The sequence below is a fragment of the Papaver somniferum genome, chromosome 5 (assembly GCF_003573695.1).
Source record: "Papaver somniferum cultivar HN1 chromosome 5, ASM357369v1, whole genome shotgun sequence".
NCBI classification, from domain to species: domain Eukaryota; kingdom Viridiplantae; phylum Streptophyta; class Magnoliopsida; order Ranunculales; family Papaveraceae; genus Papaver; species Papaver somniferum.
The window spans coordinates 83,407,932-83,428,339 of NC_039362.1; the positions used below are offsets into that span (position 1 = coordinate 83,407,932).

General features: G+C 37.0%; 2 protein-coding genes and 1 pseudogene across 3 annotated transcripts; 1 reads left to right on the plus strand and 2 right to left on the minus strand.

Moving 5' to 3' along the window:
* Nucleotides 1-8,243: 8,243 nt before the first annotated feature.
* LOC113282054 (zinc finger BED domain-containing protein RICESLEEPER 2-like) lies at nt 8,244-11,585 on the minus strand. 2 transcript variants are annotated; one of them, XM_026530988.1, is made up of 3 exons: nt 11,466-11,585; nt 9,229-11,187; nt 8,244-8,780 (listed from the first exon to the last, which is right to left on the minus strand). In XM_026530988.1, exon 2 carries the CDS (start codon nt 11,178-11,180, stop codon nt 9,342-9,344), a length of 1,839 nt encoding a protein of 612 aa, XP_026386773.1. In that variant the 5' UTR covers nt 11,181-11,187; nt 11,466-11,585; the 3' UTR covers nt 8,244-8,780; nt 9,229-9,341. The 2 variants fall into 2 exon arrangements, with proteins under 2 accessions (XP_026386773.1, XP_026386772.1); XM_026530987.1 differs by having other exon boundaries at nt 9,206-11,187.
* An 87-nt stretch (nt 11,586-11,672) lies between these two features.
* On the plus strand, nt 11,673-17,134 carry LOC113277592 (protein BCCIP homolog). Its single transcript, XM_026526647.1, has 9 exons — nt 11,673-11,805; nt 14,895-15,078; nt 15,271-15,383; nt 15,467-15,700; nt 15,802-16,011; nt 16,125-16,175; nt 16,309-16,401; nt 16,492-16,542; nt 16,640-17,134. Exons 2-9 carry the CDS (start codon nt 14,931-14,933, stop codon nt 16,736-16,738), a joined length of 999 nt encoding a protein of 332 aa, XP_026382432.1. The 5' UTR covers nt 11,673-11,805; nt 14,895-14,930; the 3' UTR covers nt 16,739-17,134.
* A 325-nt stretch (nt 17,135-17,459) lies between these two features.
* On the minus strand, nt 17,460-20,196 carry LOC113279241 (annotated as a pseudogene).
* Nucleotides 20,197-20,408: the final 212 nt, after the last annotated feature.

Sequence of the window (20,408 nt, forward strand, 5' to 3'; positions counted from 1 at the left end):
ACTTTTCTGTGTGATACATATTTGTTTATTAAAGTCTTCGACTTTGGGTCGTAGCAACTCTTAGTTGTGGGTGAGATCAGCTAAGGGAATCAAGTACGCAACATCCTGTTGGGATCAGAGACGTAGGATCATAACTATACCTTGGATCAGTGTGAGATTGATTGGGGTTCAACTACAGTCCAAACCGAAGTTAATTTGGAGTAGGATAGTGTCTGTAGCGGCTTAATACAGTGTGTGTTCAATCTGTACTAGGTCCCGGGGTTTTTCTACATTTGCGGTTTCCTCGTTAACAAAATTATGGTGTTTGTGTTATTTCTTTTCCGCATTATATTTTGTTATATAATTGAAATATCACAGGTTGTGTGTTGTTCAATCAATTAGAATATACGACCTTTTGGTTGTTGATTTAAATTGATTGACACTTGGATATTGGTCTTTGGTACCATCCAAGTTATCTCTCTAGTATTTGATAAAGACTAGCAGATTTATATTTGCTTGAGTATATATCAAATCGAGAGATCGAGATATAAACTCTTTGATATACTTTTTATCTAGATTGAGTCTGACTGTCTAGTTGATTCTCTAGAAAGTATATTGGAGTTTGTCCATACATATTTCTAAGTGAAATATTGGGTGTGGTTGTTGTACCCCCACTTTTTCAGTTTTGGTCACTTCAGTTATCGTCTTCTAACTAAGATCATTAACAAAGAACTTTTAGAGGCATTCCCAAAATCAATGCTAAGGTTGAAGGTGTATGTGGTGCCTGTCAAAAGGGTAAACAAACGAAAGTTCCACACAAATCATTTCGAGATATTCTCACCAAAGCTCCACTTGATTTAATTCATATGGATCTTTTCGTCCCAATCAACAATCTACAGTGGCTGGGAAGAAGTATGCTTTGGTTATGGTAGATGATTACACCAGATTCACCTGGGTGTCGTTTTTGGCTCACAAGAATGAAACGCTCGGTGAGTTCAAGATTATTGTTAATAGAATCCAGAATGAACAGGTTCGCAAACTAAAGAAAATTAGAAGTGATCGTGGCACTGAATTCTAAGACACCAAAGTATTTGAATACTGTGACTCTCTGGGAATTATTCAACAATACCCTCCACCTATCACTCCAAAAGCAAATGGAGTTGCAGAAAGGAAGAATAGAAACATTCAGGAAATGGCAAGGGTAATGCTCCATAACAAAAACTTACCGTTAAGGTTTTGGGGTGAGGCTGTTTTACGAATTGCTATTTGATCAATCGTGTTTACTTACGGTCAAAGAACTTAAGCACTCCCTATGAGTTGTGGTACGGTAAGAAACCCAACTTACACTATCTCAGAGTGTTCGGCAGTAAGTGCTACATTCTAAAGGATCGTGAACAAAAAGGGAAATTTGATTCAAAAAGCGATGAAGGTATTTTTCTTGGCTATGCATCTGACAGTCGTGGTTTCCGAGTCTTTAATCTCAGAACCCAAGTCATGATAGAATCGGCAAATGTTATCATTGATGATCTAAGTAATTTTCGTCCTGATGACTCTCCTGCTGAATTGCCTCCAACCGAGACAATTGAGAAAATCAAAGAAACTTCAGAATCAGAAGAAGTTGTTCCAACAATTGCTGATCATGATGTCTCTGGTGATGAGGAGAAAAGCTCTAGTCAGGATATTCCTGTTGAACAAGAACGTGTCCCCCCACGATACCTTTGGGTTCAAAGGAATCATGATACTAACAATTTCATTGGAGGTAGGGAATATACTACTAAGGCGAGAAGTCAACTTCAAAATATTTGCAATTTTGTCTGTTATCTATCGCAAGTAGAACCAAGGAATATTGATGAAGATATTAGTGATCCCGTTTGGGTGATTGTAATGCATGAAGAGTTAAATCAATTCCAAAGACAAGATGTATGGAAACTCATACCTTGTCCCCCCAATATCAATATTGTTGGTACCAAATGGATTTTAAGAACAAGTCTGATGAATTTGGCACCATTGTCAGAAACAAAGCTAGATTTTTCGCTCAAGGTTATTCACAGATTGAAGGAATCGATTTTGACGAAACCTTTGCTCCTGTGGCACGCCTTGAGTTCATTCAATTATTATTAGCTCATGCTTGTTTTCTTAAGGTTAAGCTGTTTCAAATGGACATTAAATCCGCTTTCCTAAATGGAAACTTAAAGGAAGAAGTCTATGTCGCTTAACCTAAGGGATTTGAAAACCCTGATTTCCCTGATCATGTCCTTAAGCTCAACAAGGCGTTGTACGGGTTACAACAAGCACCTCGTGCCTGGTTTGAAAAACTAAATACTTCCCTTCTTAGGAAAGGTTTTTCAAGAGGTGGAGCTGATAAAACATTGTTTACCAAATAGAGTGGGAAAGATGTTATAATTGCTCAAGTTTGTAGATGATATCATCTATGGATCAACATCGGAGAAACTTGCAAAAGATTTTCAAGTCTCTCTTGGTAAGGAGTTTGAAATGAGCAACGTTAGTGAATTAAAATTCTTTTTTGGTTTACAAATTCAACAACACAAGGATGGAATTTACTTATCTCAAGAAAAATACGCAAAAGATCTTGTTTCAAGATTCGGTCTTGATAAGTCAACTCCAAAGCTTACTCCTATGCCTACCACGGGTAAACTACATAGAGATGAGAAAGGTGTAAATGTGGATCAAAAACTTTATCCTATCATTGGAAGTCTTTTGTATCTCACTTCCACGAGACCTGATATTTATTTTAGTGTTAGTTGATGTGCTAGGTTTCAGGCAAATCCAAAGGAATCTCATCTTGCAGCCTCAAAGAGGATCATACGTTACATTAATCACACTGTCGGGTATGGTCTTTCTAACAATGACCTTACTGCCTATTCAGATGCTGAGTGGGCAGGGTGTGTGGAAAACCATAAGAGTACTTCAGGGGGATTCTACTATGTAGGGATGAATCTTGTAGCTTAGCATAACAAGAAACAAAATTCACAATCTCTCTCAACATGTGAAGCAGAATACATTGTTGCAGATTCATGTTGTACTCAACTTATATGGATGAAACAAATGCTTGTTGATTATGGAATTGATTCTGGAATAATGAAGATCTTTTGTGATGACTCAAGTGCGATTCGCATCACTGAGAATCTTGTTGAGCACTCAAGAACTAAGCACATAGACATAAGGTACCATTTTATTCGAGATCTTTATGAAAATTGTATCATTACTATGGAATTTTTGCATTCCGAACAACAATTGGTTGTTATTCTCACCAAACCATTAGACACTGCCACATTTCAACACTTACGGCAGTCTATTAGTGTTGTTCTGGTTCATTAGTTCTCCATAACTCTTGCCCTTGCTTTTATCTCGATCTGTTGGGCAATTGGGTTTGGAATTCCAAGAGTGGTGTTGCTTCATGTTTGCATTTGTTTCTAGTAGATGTGTTTCTGTTAAGTATCCTAGTGTTCTTTAGAAATCCTTCTTTTCTTGTAAAAGTAAGGTCGCCTTTGTTGTTCTTTGGGGAATGACATTTTATGGGGGAGAGTTCTTTTTGAACTTGTGCTTAATTGCCAAATCTTTGTAGGGAGTGCGGCTGTGGAATATTATAGGGGTTATCATGTATCTTTATAAACTCCTTGATGAATGCATTTAGCTTCGGCTTTATGATTGCATCTAAATAAGTTGGTATGTTTTTCTCTTTTAGTCATGAAGTATCTCTATGAAAATTTCATGAGGATCCCACTAGTTTTCGCACCTTTGCCAATTTATATTGACAAAAAGGGGGAGAATTAATGTGCAGTGTGATACTACAAATACATATGGTTTACAGATCATTATGTAAGGGGGAGTGGTTTTCATGTCGAGATGAAGTATTGACTAAGGGGGAGTGATACATATCACCATAGTATTATTGTCAAAGTTGTGATACAATTGAACTTTGATGATGTGTAATAATACTATGACACTGTACAATAATGATCGAGAGCACTTGTTTTCTCATTGTTATCGCTGCGGATCTTCAACAACTATGATGCTGGGTTGAACACATTTAGAATCATGGAGTACTTGGAAGTGACAGAGATGTTGAGTCGTGTTGAAGATGCCAAGCATTTGGATGAGAAGCTACAAAGTTTTATTTATTTTGTAATCCATATGTATTGATAGTTTTGTCACTAAAATTGACAAAGGGGGAGATTGTTAGAGCACTGCTCGGTCGAACTCGCATGCATTTATATCTCAAGCATGTTTGTCAATATTAGTGATCAAAACTATAAGTCTTGATTTCTAGCCTATTTATAGATGTCTCGGACTAGGACATAGATTTTGTAGTTGAGCTTAGACTTCACAGTGTTCATCATTTGAAGACGAAGAATTACTAAGGGGAGCTTATGGAACTTCATCGACAAAAGGTATGTGGAGACTAAAACTCATGTATCAATTGGAAAGTCTATTTCTACTCTATCTCCTATATTGAGACATAAGTCGTATTACGATATAGTTTTCTATATACACATTTGAGATTTCGAGCTGAGTTTATCTCGCTTACATATTTCTCAAAATATGTGTTGGCAAGCTTTAGCTTCGACCAAGTTCATCTTATATCATGTGAAAATTTCCGAGTAACATCTTACATAGTTTGTGTGATACAATCATTTGGTATAGTCTTGGAATGTTTCGTTATGATTATTTCAATATCTTGAAAATTGCTTTGATGCTAATAGTGTGTGAAAACGGTTATTATCATCCTCTAAGAAAGTTTCAATGATTGAATTAAAGAGTTTAGAATCATGTAACCATGTTTGGATATAAACATAGTGTGTTATCACATTTATGTGTAAGTCCAAAACCGGGAACCTGAAGTATGCGTACCCGTACGCATACTGCCGCAAGTCTCACGTTCGTGAATTTCTGCTGGAGTTTGGAATGTAAATTGGTATGCGCACCCGTACTGGCGTAACCAAACTCGGTCCGGCTACTTAAGTATGCGTACCCGTTTGCATACTTGAGTTGGTTACTTTCTAAAATCAGTTGTGTACATGAACTTAAACATTTATAAAATAAGGAATGCAATATTTGCAAACCGTGGCTATAATGTTCATATATTGATTCGAGTGAATCAATACGATTTTGCTTCAAATTTGTTCTTGTATACTTCTATGAGAATATAGCAATTGAACGGCTCTTAAATAGTTTCATTTGAGTCATTTGAACTAGTTATGGTTAAGATGAATAAGGTTGATATGAGAGTAATCATATGGCTAACTTCGGTTAATTATTGATGAGACAACATGGTGTAAACGTTTGGGTACGGTTACATAAACCTAAATGAGGGTACATTTCATTTGTGTGTAATAAGCTATATTTGATCTAACAGTTGAAAGATATTAGCTTGGTTGAATCAGGTTTTTCATCTAACGGTGAATATTGAATGCTTTGTTACCAAGGTAACTTGGATTGCAAACCCTGATTTGAAAACTATATAAAGGAGAACTCTAGAAACTGGGAAACCTAATCCCCACACCTCCTGTGTGTTACTAGTTGCATCAACTAGAGTCGATTCTCCTTTAACATTAGGTTTCTTCGAGACCCTGTAGGTTACCGACTTCAAAGACTTCATTGGGATTGTGAAGCCAGACCCAACTATTTTCTTTGTAGTTGCGTGTTCTGATCTTTCCCAATTCTATCGTATTGAGTACAATTGAAATAATTGACTCGAGATTAATTTCTCTGATATGCAAGATAAAAGTAATCACAAACATTTTCTTCTCATCGTTTGTGATTCCACAATATCTTGTTTCGCTAGTCGATTAAGATTATTATGAGGTGATTGATAGTACTAGGTTGTTCTTCGGGAATGTAAGTTCGGGTTATCAATTGGTTCCTGTTCACCTTGATTTATCAAAAGATGGAACAAAAACTCTTGGGTATTTCTGTGGGAGTCAGATTTATTCAATCTATAGACTTTTCTGTGTGAGACAGATTTGTTTATCACGTCTTCGACTTTGGGTCGTAGAAACTCTTAGTTGTGGGTGAGATCAGCTAAGGGAATCAAGTGCATAGTATCCTGCTGGGATCAGGGACGTAAGGAACACAACTGTACCTTGAATCAGTGTGAGATTGGTTAGGATTCAACTACAGTCCAGTCTGAAGTTCATTGGTAGTAGGCTAGAGTCTGTAGCGGCTTAATACAGCGTGGTGTTCAAACTGGACTAGGTCCCGGGGTTTTTCTGCATTTTCCTCGTTAACAAAATTCTGGTGTCTGTGTTATTTCTTTTCCGCATTATATTTTGTTATATAATTGAAATACACAGGTTGTGCGTTAAGATCAATCAATTAAAATATCTAACTTTTGGTTGTTGATTTAAATTGATTGACACTTGAACATTGGTCTTTGGTACCGTTCAAGTTACTCTTCTTATATTCAATCAGGATCACAAATTTTTATTTGTTGATTGCCGATTGAATTAAGAGTTAGAGATATTAAACTCTTTGATATACTTTACTCCTGATTGAGTCTGACTGTCTAGTTGATTATCTAGAAAGTATATTGGAGTAAGTCCTCTCAGATTGTCAAATGAATTGTTGGGTGTGGTTGTTAGACCCCCGCATTTTCAGTAAACCCCATCACTGGGAGTATGAAGGAAGCCATTTTTCGTCACTGTGGTAATTATATTAATTCTTTTTATGACTTTTTGCACTAATTTAAATTGAATCATGATTTTTATTAATTAGTTGTGATTTAGTTTGATGGGTTATGCTTATTTTAAGTGTTTTAATAGTCCATGCTTACCATTTACAATTAATGTTTTACAAAATCTACCTTGGCAAAAATTCAGAGTCAATATTTTTGGAGCTATAATTGTCTAAGAATTGATATTAGAACCACATGAACATGAAGTTTGGTAGAATCCTGAGTCCCAATATCTCTTAACCTTGTTACAATCTTTCGTTAAATTGCTAGTTATTTTTACAATTTAAGTCTAAAATAGAATCTACACAAGTATGAGCAACGGACTTTATTTACCACTTCTACAATAACATCATACATCCATCTCACATATTCCAACCTCTCCCCCAGATGCATTACTGCTCTAGAATCGGCAGAGCACTTGCTCCTTCACTACCCAGTAGTAGTAATTGCTTTGGAACAACCTCCTATCCCTCCTTTCATTCAACGCAAACAAAAACCACACTCCTCGGGTCTCATTAAACCGACATCTAACTATTTCGAAAATCCTGCAAGGAAATGCCCCACGATCTTCCATTTTCGACCTACTTTTTTCTTTTCTGGTCTCTATGGATAACTACAAATGAACTCATTCTATCGACAACTTCTCAGAACGCCTGAAAACATCTTAATCAGAGCCTTACAACAACAACGATAAGAATTTGAATGGGAAAAACAACGCACACTGCCGATTATTCTTGGAGACCCACCTACCAGTTCCTTAACAAATAACATCAGAACCACAACATCCATCTCAGTAGGTTGGTCCAGCCTGAAATTAGATTGGATAAAGATTATCACGGATGGGGAGGCCAGGGGAAACCAGGGAATTACAGGCGCAAGTTTTATTTGCAGTGATTCGAATGCGAGAATTGTGATAGCTTTTGCACAACCACTAGGAACAACTACAGCTCTAAAGGACGAAACTTGGGTCGCGTTAATTGCATCAAGAATAACAACGAAGCGTTAATGGTCAAAAGTGCTCTTTGATACATACTCTGAAAACCTATTGAGCTTCATAAACTCCTCAGCTGAACCTCCATCATACCTAACATGAATGATTGCTGAAATTAAATGAAGAATACACCAAATTCCATTTTGCGCTATTCAACATAATTATAGAGAAGATAACCACGCTCCACAAAGTAGACAGACTGTCATATTGCGAGACAGATGAAAGTCAATCAGGAAACCTCCCAACAACAATATGGGACTAGGACCAGGCTATCCCATATTTTCTTAACCAAATCATTAATTCTTAACGTACCGCCAATATGAACAACCCCAAAACAACTTTGGGGCCCAAAAATGGACCCTACTAACTTCAAAGACGGCGGGGTCCACCTTACATGAGAGGATTGTTTTTTTATTGTTTTAGGGGTCGGATGTATAAAACTATTGTAACTAGAATGTACTAGATGATTTTATGAGTACCAGATGTCCAAGTGTAATTGCCTTCTAGTTTTTTAATAAGATGCATGCTCCAAAAAAATAAATAAAAAATGACAATCCATTACAGAACATGGTACAAAGTACAAACTGGCCTTTTCAGCCGTGTAACTTAGTAGACTGCATGTGTTTGGCAAAACTTTTTACCAACCGTGATGCAAATAACCCTATCCATGAAATAGGGGGAATGTCATTTTTAGTCAACCTATTGTGATTACATTCATCAGAGGTAACTCAAAAGAAAAGGAGCGGGACATTCAAAAATAATACTCGAGAATTACATTAAGCCCTAGTACTTCATATGAAACATCAAGGCATCACTATCATATAGCCAATCACGAGTTGTTACCAATGCTTCAGCAATTTCAGGAGTCAATGAACTACAATGTTGGTCGAGAGCCCTTCCTTCACTATTATATGCTGACGCCGAGGCAACTGTTGATATAGGAATGGTTAATACATCACGTGCCATTCGTGAAAGGTTAGGATATCGATATTCTTGAGATTTCCAAAAATGTAGAATGTCCAACTCATGATTTAAAGGAAGCGGTGGTTCTTCAATGTAGAAATCTAATTCTGACATCTGTGATAGCCTATCCGAGCTTTGAAATGATGCGAATTCCTAAATGAAGTAAGAAAAAAATCAGCAAAGACAACAATGTATATACAACAACAAACAAATGAAATGTTAACCATAACTCATTTAGAAGCAACATACTACTCCCTCCGTTACTTTTTAATATGTCAGTTTCTATAAATAAATATTTCAAAAAAATATGACAGTTTCCTAATTGGGAAAATGAAATGTTACTTTAATTTTCTGGGACCACTTTTCTTTTAACTTCTTTTGATGACAAGTGTTATGTGGACCATTTCACTTATTTCTTTGGCTGACAAGTGTCATGGGGACCATTTCACTTCACTTCTTTTATCGACAAGTGTCTAGAGAACCACTTTCAATAATTAGTTCTCTTAACTTCCTTAATTTTCTCAAAAAAAGAAACTGGCCTATTAAAAAGTAACGGAGGGAGTAAAAAAAAGACTTACTTGTAAATCTTCTCCAATCTCACCTACATCGAAGGTAGAATTTGCTTCAGCAACTGATCCCATATTAGCTGCTGCGCTGCTTGTGTTTTCCGTGGACTTGCATGACGAGTATTCTCGGTAGAGTGAATCCATCTTATCACGAACCTTTTTCACCTCGAGGAGTCTCAGGATACAGCTTTTGGTAACAAAAATCCACAAATGAAAGTTTCCTGCGCGGATCCATAACAACTGCTATAGCCAGTATTGGACTGATAACTGTCCAGAATTTGACGAACTGTATTTGCATTCTGTCAGCCATAAGTCCAACGATTTCATTTGAACTGCTGTGTTCCTTCTTCAAAATCATTTGAATCTTCCATATTCCTTGGAAATATACATTTGCTGTAGGATGCTTACTTCCAGCAAACATATTTGTGACATCATAAAATGCTTTAAGAAGTTTAGAAACTGCAGCAATTTGCTCCCACTCTTCTGAAGTAGGACAATCTTGATAGTTTTCATCAATTAACTTTAAATGCTCAAATACTTTCTGGTATATGATGGAACTGTCAAGCATATTAGAGGTGGAACTCCACCTTGTAGGAACATCTAGGCATAGATCCCTCGTTGGTGTCAAGTCCAACTTCATAGCAGTGTGTAAGAACAACGCGTTTGTTACTTCGGAACCTTTAAGATACTTTACTGATTCACGAACCTTCTCAACTGCAACATTAACTGTTATTAACCCTTCTTGCACCATAAGATTCAAAATATGTGCACAACAAGGCACATGGAAACATGACCTTGAACTATGCAGAACACCCTTCAGATAAAGTTGATCCATCAGTGCTTTAACACATGCGACATCTGAATTCTTCGACGTAATAGAATATATTTTCTCTTCAATTCCCCATTCACCCAACATAGAAACCACCGCACTTGCAGTTACATGGTCTGCCTGTTGGGTTTGCAAATGAAGAAAGTTTAAAACCAATTTCTGTAGCACCCAATCTGGATCTATAAAATGAGCTGATAAACATATATACCCATCTGTAGTACCAGACTTCCACAAATCTAGTGTAAGGCATATATTCCCCGTGGAAGATGATATTCTCTTAAGTATGAGATCCTTCTGTTTTTTATGCAATTGAAAAATATCTTCTTGAGCAGTGTCTCTGGAAATGTGCTTAACATTAGCATTTAGATAGCTGCATATGTCTCTAAATCCCTCATGCTCCACAATATCAAGTGGATAATCATGTTTAACAATTGACATGGCTAATTTTTCACGAAAAATGTCATGATTTACCTTCTCAACACAGTTTACTTTCTCTACATGGTTTATCTTCTCTACACGGGTTACTTTCTCTACATGGTTCACCTTCTCTGCACATGGAGTGCTTGTATCACCATTCCAACTCACTTGTGGTAATAGTAACTGACTAACATTAGCTCTCGGAGGTACTACAGCTCCCTTTAACGTTTCATCTGGCCCAAGTTTGAGACATTTTCGAACATGCCGTTGTAGAGTCGATGTCCCACTTCTTTTACTATCATGAAGATATTCAATGCCACAATGTCTACACTTTGCTTTCTGTTTTCCATCTCGTTTAACCAAGTCATATTCACTCCACACCGAAGATTTCCGATTTCTTTTGCGTTTATACTCAAAGCTGGGATCCTCTTCAATCTTATCTTCCTCTTCTTCTTCATCCATGTCAACAACCTTGTCTTCACCGCCATTGATAAAATCCCTCTCACCCAATTGAGATAAGAGTAGTAAACCATTTTCACTCGACCCAGACTTGTGACACTTTCGAACATGACGCTGTAAAGTTGATGTTCCACCTTTTTTACAATCATAACTATACTGCATCCCACAATGTTTACACTTTGCTTTCTCTTTTCCATTTTCTTCAATCAGATCAAAGTCCTTCCACACCACCGATTTCAGATTTCTTTTGCGTGTTTGCGTGAGACTTAGATTCTCCTCCATGATTGATCTGATTCAATTACATTGCGAGACATGAATTCAAATGTTAGGGTTGGAAAATTGATGATCTGAGTTAGGGCTAAGGGTGTGAACTGTCTGAATCCGCCACCCGTAACCCTAACCCAATCCTAATTCTTTACATAAGCTACTAAATTCAACATAATCAGTACAGTTTAACATCATTCAGCTTCACCAAAGTAAGCAATTTGAGGATACACAGAGGAATATGAAGATCAAAAAATGCACATTAATCTGTTTAAAAGAAAAAAAAGAAGGGATTTTTATTACCTTATTCTACTTCAGAATCCAAAGATCACAGTTACTGATAGAAAATGTTATGAGAAACCCACCAGTTTTTCTTTGTTTAACACTGTAATTACAAGAAGAAGTTGATGAATTTCAGAGGAGAGCAGTAGAGAGGAGAAGGAAAGGAGGGCTTTTTAGTTTTTAGTCAAATAATGTTAGGATACCGAGAATACCCTTCATAAGAATATAAAAAAACAAACCTAAAAGGGCCTTAAACCCTTGTTCAATTTTCTGTTGTCTCAAACAGGCGCTGAAGAAAAAACTGTGGGTGGAGATTCTGAGGAATTGCAGACGTTGGTGAAGATTAATATTAATTCATCAGGTTTGAAATTTTAGCTCAATTGAAACTATTTTCCTTTTGGTTGATTTTAGGATTGGACTCAAAAAGCCGCTTTTGCTAAAAGGGATTGTTCTTGAGTTGAGGATCACTATAATAAGACTTAGCTACATAAATTCATTCGTAGCTGTTGTTACTGTTTCCAAAGAATCTACATCCGTTTGCACAAAGTGGTTGTGCTGCCTCTGGTTGTGTACTGTAACTAAAACCCATTTTTTAGCTTTTTTCTGAAGTGTTCATGTCGTTCTTGTTTCTGTATTGTCTTTTCTTCTTTTTTGGCCGATAAATTGACGTACATTGGCTGTGTACTGACTCTGCAATGTAGTAAGTCATAGTATTATGGTAGCTACACTTCCAATGTTTTACCACTCCCTAGGTTGAATTTTAAGCTTTATGATACTATGATGGATCCAATATTGGGTGTCTGAAATTCTAGTTTCAGAGATTCAGTTGGTTCCCAAATGAGAGTATCTTGGAGGGAAGGACTAGTTAGTCGGATATTCGATGTGGACGAGTTGGATTCAGATGCAGAGGAGGAAATTGGTCTTTGTGGGGATAAACAGTTCAGTTCTGGAAAGTTCATGTTGTTCAGTTGAGTTCAGTTACTCTTACAATTTACTGTGTTTGTCCTCTGCGTTTCCCTAAGATCCTGTATGGCAGTATTTGGGTCTGATTGAAGAGTTCAGAATTGCAGTGCTTCATACAGGTTTAAATCCTTGGAACACCATTCAGTATTGAAGTAGAATTTCCTAGATTGGGTTCTTGGTTCTTACCCAAAAACCCTTTCCCCAATAGATCCAGGAATTTCTGCAGAATTCCTGGCGAAAATGAAGTAAGAATGCATTCGACTATGAATGTGTTTGTTGATGATCATCTAACCGTAACAACTCAATGAAAGAAGAAAAATGGTTAGATGGTTGTCAACTAAATATAATCATAGATGCAAAACGAAACTTGACACACATTTTTCTTAAGTTTTCATCTTGAAAGAGTTGTATTTCTGTTTGAGTTACAGAAAGTGAATAGGAATATGTTAGCTGTTAATAAATTCTTACCAGAATAATGAATAATGAACCTAGTAATGATGATCTTCATTGTGGTCAGATTCTAGTCCTTGTTGTTGGAGATTCAGGTATTCCATTTTATTTCTCAAACATCTGCCTTTCCCTTTCTTATTCAAAATTGTCACTGCTACATCCTTTTCTTCTTCTGTTGATTGTGGCTCGGGGTGTTGTGAAAGTTTGTACCAACAACAATATTATCAAACATACAAATACTGTTGAAACATTTGGAGTTTAAGCATGCTCAAACAAAAAAAGAAAAGAATAAGAAGGTATACGAAGTATTTTTAATCTTTTCAACAATTGTAGGGATGAGAATGTTGGTGTCTGACATATCGACCTCAAAATGGCACACCCTGGTACTGGGTGTTGGACATGGCTCGCGGTACCTGATCCTAATTTAGATTAGTGCATGTAGCTTGTGGAAAGTTCTCACTGAAAGGTGTTCCTTTGCATCCCCATGTGCAATAGGATTTGAAGAGGACCCACTTCATCTGTATGATGTCAAACTCTATAGGATGCCTTTGAAAATGGAGTGCATGCCTATTTGGTTCGTAATAAATAGTTTTTGTGTTGATCGTGTTCTTACAGTATGCATTACCTCTTTAGATTCGATGCTGTGTGATAGAATGCATTTTTGAAATTTGGCCCTAATGTCAGGTGTGGGGAAAATAAATAATGAAAGTGTTACAAGTTTTGTATCTATAGCGTGAATTTAATAAGCAAATTCATGATACAACACTTAGGGCTTATAGAATGTAGTAAGTACTGTACTGAGATGGTTTGTTGACAATAAGAGAACTTAGCTTTCCGATTTCTTCAGGAATGGTTCCAGAAAGTTGATTTGTATAAAGCTGTAATCTGTCTAGGTTGCTTATGTTACTTATAGAAATAGGGATTGAACCGGTTATACTGTTTGCGGATTATCCGTCATCTTAGCTCAGTAAGAGACCTTAGCTTTCTTATTTGTTGAGGAATTGGACCAGAAGGTTGATTTCGGTGAAGAATATAACATTTAAGTTGCTCAAAAAACATATGCAAGTAGGAATAGGACCAGAGAAATTATTTGTCGAATAATTCCAAATTAATAAGAGATTGTTGTTTTCCAGGAATGATTTTCTTCAATTTGCATGAAGAAACAGGAATTAGACCACTGAGATTGTTTCTGTAATTGGAAGTCAGGTTTTTCTATCTCTGTTTTTCTAGTTTTTGATTGAAACCTCACATGTCATGAACAGCTTCTGTATGCGTGTTCTCATGCCTATCAGTGATCCTATAAGCATTTTCTTCTATAAGGGAAAATTGTAGAAATGTCAGTCAAAAATAGGAGAAACTAGATGAAAAAGAAGAACTTGTATAATAACATTTAATTTGATTTTGAAGCCTTCAGGCTATCTGGTTGTGACACTGGATGAAAACCCTCTCAAGTAGAGACGTTTAGCTTTTAGAGATGTTGTAGACATGGTATGATTTTCTAGTTTTGATTGTTGATTGAACTCATTTTGATCTGTTTTCTGTAATCCTATCGTGGTGATATTAGTAGGTGAACATTAATGTTTGTCTATAAATTATTCTTATTCATCTTTTTTCTAAGCTTAAAAACATATATTCTGTTAGTTTCTGCGGTGTTGAGGATAGATTAAACTTGTGTGTGTAAGTTGTACCTGACCCAACATCTAGTTTACATTGTTGCTAAGATTACCAAGCCTCTGACGGTTCTGTATTTTTTTAATTTGACTGTTTACCTTATCAGTTGAATCATTTGATGCATTTCTCATTTTGACAAATCTGCGTTCTTCTGATTTTGTTACAAAAAGATCGTTTTTGGTTTGCTGAAGCTAATGGGGTTTCCTAGAACATGATGTCGTGTATGTATTTGGTGTATGCTCTTAATCTTGGTGTTATTAACCTTGCAATTTCAGCTGTGTGCATAGTTAACCTTCTAAGATGACCATAAAACACCTAAAAGATTTTAGATTATATCATCATAATGTTATCTGATCTTTGTATCAGGTCGTTTTCGGTTTGCAACCTAAAGAAAAGTAAGTTATGACCCGTCGACCATCAAATCGCCGCCATAGGCCTTTCGGCTTCTCCTCATTCGCCCGTAATGTTGATTTGATGGCTTCCAAATCCACCAAATTGAAGCAGCTCAGCTCTTTTAAGTCAGACGAGAAAGCTCCCGTCAAATCCCAAGGTATTGCAAAAATCACACTTTCTCCCTTCGTTTGTATTTTCTTGTCATATGCCATCTCGGCTACTGGGATATTGCTATCATCTGCCAAAAGATTTAGACTCAAAAACCACTTGAAAATGTTCTATGTTTCTTCAATTATCTTAGACATTCAGTAATGTAGTTTTTTTTTTAATCAAAATGTTAATTTTTAAGGCGACGAGATTGAAAAGCGTTGTATGAAAGGGAAGGGCGTGGTCTCTGAATCTTCCAGTGAAGAAGAAAGTGATAGTGAAGTAGAAAACGATAGTGAAGAAGAAAATGATGGGGTAAGCAAAGCTCGAGTGGTAATTTTAGATTTTTAATTTTATTGTAATCTTCTCTTTTCTCACAAATCTGTTTACCTGGACAGGGAATTGTTCAATTAGACTTTGACTTCTTCAGTCCAAAACCTGAAGACTTCCATGGAGTGAAGGTTTTGCTGCATACTTATCTGGATGACTACCAGTGGGACTTGAGTGGTTTTGTAGACTTGATTCTGGGACAAACCACAGTAGGTACCGTGGTCAAAATAGAAGATGAGGATGATGAAAATGATGACTGTCTATACTCCATTGTCACTGCCCTAAACTTGGGTCGGTATAAGGCAAGCAAGTTTATTTTTTTAACTGCATTGCTGCTGCTGGAGAGTCGTATTTACATGGATTTGATACTGAGTTCTTGTTCTTTTTCCTTCCCTGACACCAGGATACCAAACCCATCAAGGAGCTCAAGAATTTTTTGCTTCGAGCATGTAAAGAAAAGGACATTGTAGGTGACTTGAGCATACTTTTGAATGAGCAGGCACAGGGTGTAGGGCTCTTGGTCATCAAGCATGTGAATAATATCCCTCCTGAGCTTTTGCCTCCCCTTTATAATATACTCTTCAATGAAGTGGCACAGGCAGCTAAACATGAGGTTAGATCAGAATATCGTTTGGGATCTGCATGGATTTAAGATGGCTTCTTCTTCTTCTTCTTAATGCATGCGCTACCCTAAATGCTAAGTTTTTGCTCCATTTTCTTTTGCAGCCAACTCATTTCAAATTTAAAGTTTATCTACTGATTACCCGAATTTACAAGGTATTTGTTTTCAACTCATTTACATGTATTTTCATTTGACGAATACTATGGATTTATTTGTTTAAACATTAGCTTTAAGTAACAGGCTCTTCTTTTACCTTCTTTCCTTTCTTCTTTTGATGCAAAATTGTAGCTTAATAATGCCAACCAGCGGAAAGGTACTTCAAAAAGTGATAGTGACGAACAAATAATATATGTATGGCCTGAGGATGAAGTTTTTCATAAGGTATCAACCCGTTATTTTGAAGTATTACAAACTGTAATTAGTTTTTTAGTTTATATATTCTATATAAAGAACTTTCCATATTCATTGCAGCTAAGCTTATGGTCCTTCACCTTTCCTCTGCGATCTCGGCCAACTGACGAGGTAAGCATTTAATCTTGTCAACATACTCCCTTCCATTAAATTGTTTGATACCATGTCTCTGTGTATTTTTGTCAACAACAATTTTTTGTATTTGCAGATGAAGAACTACAAACCCATGGGACTAGTCATGGGCCTTGAAGCAAAAAAAGTTCAGACTTTTCAGAAAGAGCTGCAATCTCTAATCAGTGAATCTTGAGAACATTAAAATCGATGGCGCGTAGCTACATGTTCAATTCATCCTCATTCTGCTTGCCTAATTAGAAGTATGAGGATTTGTCCTAGTTGTTTTTGAGCTCCTTGGTCTTGGTCTTCTATGTTGGCCAATGGTGGTGAAAACAGATCCCAGTTTTGTATGTTTAGTGCATGTCTATGAATCTGCTGGCTATTATCATGCTAAATAGTCAAGTTTTCAGTATTCAAAATCTGGTAGCATTTAGTAAGAAGAGTTTAGATATGCTTGCCGAAGTGTTATTTCAATTTTTGGCTCGGCTCTCCACTTCGATATGTAAATTGTTTTACATGCAGTTGCCTAAACTGTAATGCTGAATACAATAATCGAAATACTAAAATTGAACTTCATCATTCAAGGGCAGTTTAAGTGGAATTAAGGGTAGTTTGAAGACTGGTTCATTCTTGGGGTGCTTTATTTTTCTGTGCTTACCAAAAATGGAGTTTTTAGCTGCGTGTGATCAGAGGTTTAAAGTTTATCTTTTGCAGCCAACTCATTTCAAGATAATCACCACCAACATAGACAGTAGCAGAACAATAGCAAACTCCTGGTTCCAACAGAAAATCAAAAGCATCCCAGAAACAGATTCAACTTCAAAGATAGCTAGGCATAACAAACTAAAAAACCAGAAAATGAAATAAAAGTAGAATAAGAACAGAACCAGCAGAAGCAGCAGAAACAAATGTCTCTAGTTTGATCCTTCACCATTGAGAGAAATGCGATCGATAATCTTCACAACCACATCCTTGGAGTCCCTGAGCAGTTTGATGCTTCGGTTCAGCTTTTCACGTTTCGTTGCCACAGAAGGCGACTCTTCCAGCATCCTTTCAATACCACCACAGCCACTAGGACCACCCATGAGTTCACTCGTAATATCTTGCTCCATATCCTTGTTGACTAGATTCTGGACAGTGAAGAGCAAATGAAGGGCCAAACTGTCAACCAACCTCCTGAGAACAATCTTCCAGTATGACATCAATCTCATTTTGATATCAAAGGCCTGCTGGACAATTTGAGTGTCCTTCAAGTGACCAAATTCAACATCACCTAACATTTCAAAGTGCAATTTCTTGGGTTTTGACCCATCATTCATGACATCCTTGAATTGCTGCTGCTGCAGCATCAGCCTAGTCCATGTTGAGATGTAATCAGGACTGCAGCTATAGTCAGCCATTTTCTCCATCTCCACAATCTCCTTCACCCGTTCTATTGAATTGTTCCTTACCTTAGTCATCACATTGTGTGCAGCCCATCTAGTAAAAGATTTGAAGCTGAGGTTAACTTTCAGATTTCATCACAAGTACGCGGACGAAGAAATCCTCAACATAATTCCAAACCTTCTGAGCAAACTCAATTGGAGTTTCTGCTATAACTTCAACTCTTCTCTGTAAGATGGTAAGAAAAGCTGTGCGAGGTAGAAAGTTAGGAAGCCCAATACCCTTTGTTTCTCCTAAAACCTTGACCTCCTCCGTTAGAAAACTATCTCTATTGTTGTTCCATGGAGACTTGGACTCCAGATCAGCAGCGTAACAATCTAGCATCTCAGACAACCGAGCTGTGCAATGCATGTTTCCATCATCTGGGAACTCATTGAATTCTCCAGTGATAAGGATCTTCCTTAGTGTCTCCTTGGCAGATCCAAGGACACGCATAAATGCGGTTACAGCATCAGCAATACTGGAAAGGTTTCTTGGCATGTTATTGAGCTCTGCTGAATTCTGGATAAGCTTTTCATTAATCTTTTTCACTATATCAGGCAAGCAATTAGAAATACTGGTTGCCTGAATTTGCACCAGCTTTTGAGCCAAAACTGGCACACCAACAATAGATTTATCAATCTTCGAGAGCAATGGGTGCGAACGAAACAATGCAGCCTCCTCAATCCTCACCTCTTCATAAGTCTCATCACCAATACGATTCCTCACGCAAACGTAGCCAAGACCAATATTAACATCATCAGCAGTAACTTTCTCAAGCAAGCCTTCTGGAGATTTATCAACTTTGGTAACAACAGCCAACGTCCTCTCACCAGTCTTGTCAACTTTCTGAGACATTCTGATCGACTCGCAAGTGGGAAAATCAACATTAGCAGATAAAACATTAAGAATAATGCTTTCTTTGGGTTTGATATACTCCATTATGATATTATTAATCTGTTCATAAGTGTCTTCCGGCTGACCATGAACAGGAACTCTAGTAATGCCAGGCAAATCAACCATTGTCAGATCTGGAACTCCTTTCTTGTTAACTACAAGAGTAAGAGTATTTGAGATGCACTTACCATCGCCTGCAATCTCGTCAGTCGCAGAACAAATTGCTTCAGAAATGCTTGCTTCATCAGTGGGGACCTGCTTTCCCTGATATTCCAAGTGAAGTTTTGGTTCAGGTGAAGAATGATTCTGGAGACGCATTATCAGAGGAACTCGAGTGCAGATTCCTTGGCCTCTAGGAAGACTAATACCAGCCAAGGATTCGAGTACACTTGATTTACCCGAAGACTGATCCCCCACTACAACAATCGTTGGAAGTTGTATTCCTTCATCCATGACTTTCAAATGACGGAGTTTGTCGACAGCATCGAGCATGGGACGTATACGATCATTGAAGTTAGAGACTAAAGGTGTTGAGTTGTGTACGGATTCTTCTGGTTTGGTTTGACTGTTCATACCTGGAAATTTCATTTTGTTTTGAAGTGAAGTTGATGCTTGAACGACAGAGAGACAGATAGATAATGAAAAGTTGAGGATCTGCTGGGGTATTTATAAGGGAAGCTTGAATGGAGAATTTAAGTCTTTAGCACCATCTTTAATGTATAGAGAATATGGATCGAAAAATAAAATGAGGAAAATTTGAAACGCTCGGGAATGGTATTAGTCTGGGGAATTTGCATGCATGTATTCAAAACTATAAGCTGGGGAATTTGTAAGGGCTTGAATAGAGAATCTCTGTCACCATCTTCTATGCGCAGGGAATATGATAGCTCCCTATTCGAAAAATATTAATGAAGGAATTTGTAAAGCTCTAGAATGAACCTCTTCATGCATGCATGCATGATGCATCATAAACCTTTTCATCTCCTCATCCAGAATTATTGACTATATTCAGAATGGCATTGATTCTTTGGTAAGGCGGGAAGCCCAGGGAAAGTGCTAAATCTTTTGTAGAGACGAAATCACTAAAATTGTTTTTATCGTGTAAAAGTAAAATATGAGTAGTATTAAGGCATTTCATTAATCCGGTTTATGAATGATGGTTAATCTGACTACAAGGGGGCTCATTTGCCATTTTTATTTGCAGAAATCGATTATTTTACTATTTTTGAGACCTTTTGTTCGAAATATATCATTAGCATCAATAAATATTGATAATTCTATAAATATTTGCAAATTAAGGTTCAATATAACATCTTTCATTTCTATGTTAGTATTTAGTTATGTAAAGAAAATTAAATAATATCCTTCAAAATTTTCAAGGATTAGCATTTGAAAAGGAAAGCATGGGTGGGGGTAAATTACCCGATTTCCCACGTGTACGTAAGCATCGCAGGAGGCGGTTGCAAGATAAGAAAAAGAATAAGATACACCAAAGAAGGGCCCAAAAGGTGATTACACCCGAACCAAGATAGGTACCTCTTCGT

Excerpts from the sequence above, each read along its gene's own strand:
- LOC113277592 (XM_026526647.1), top strand. The coding sequence starts at position 14,931 with ATGACCCGTCGACCATCAAATCGCCGCCATAGGCCTTTCGGCTTCTCC. Across the intron at positions 15,079-15,270 it reads AGCTCCCGTCAAATCCCAAG|GCGACGAGATTGAAAAGCGT; the intron begins GTATTGCAAAAA and ends TTAATTTTTAAG. Across the intron at positions 15,384-15,466 it reads GTGAAGAAGAAAATGATGGG|GGAATTGTTCAATTAGACTT; the intron begins GTAAGCAAAGCT and ends TTACCTGGACAG.
- LOC113282054 (XM_026530988.1), bottom strand. The coding sequence starts at position 11,180 with ATGGAGGAGAATCTAAGTCTCACGCAAACACGCAAAAGAAATCTGAAA.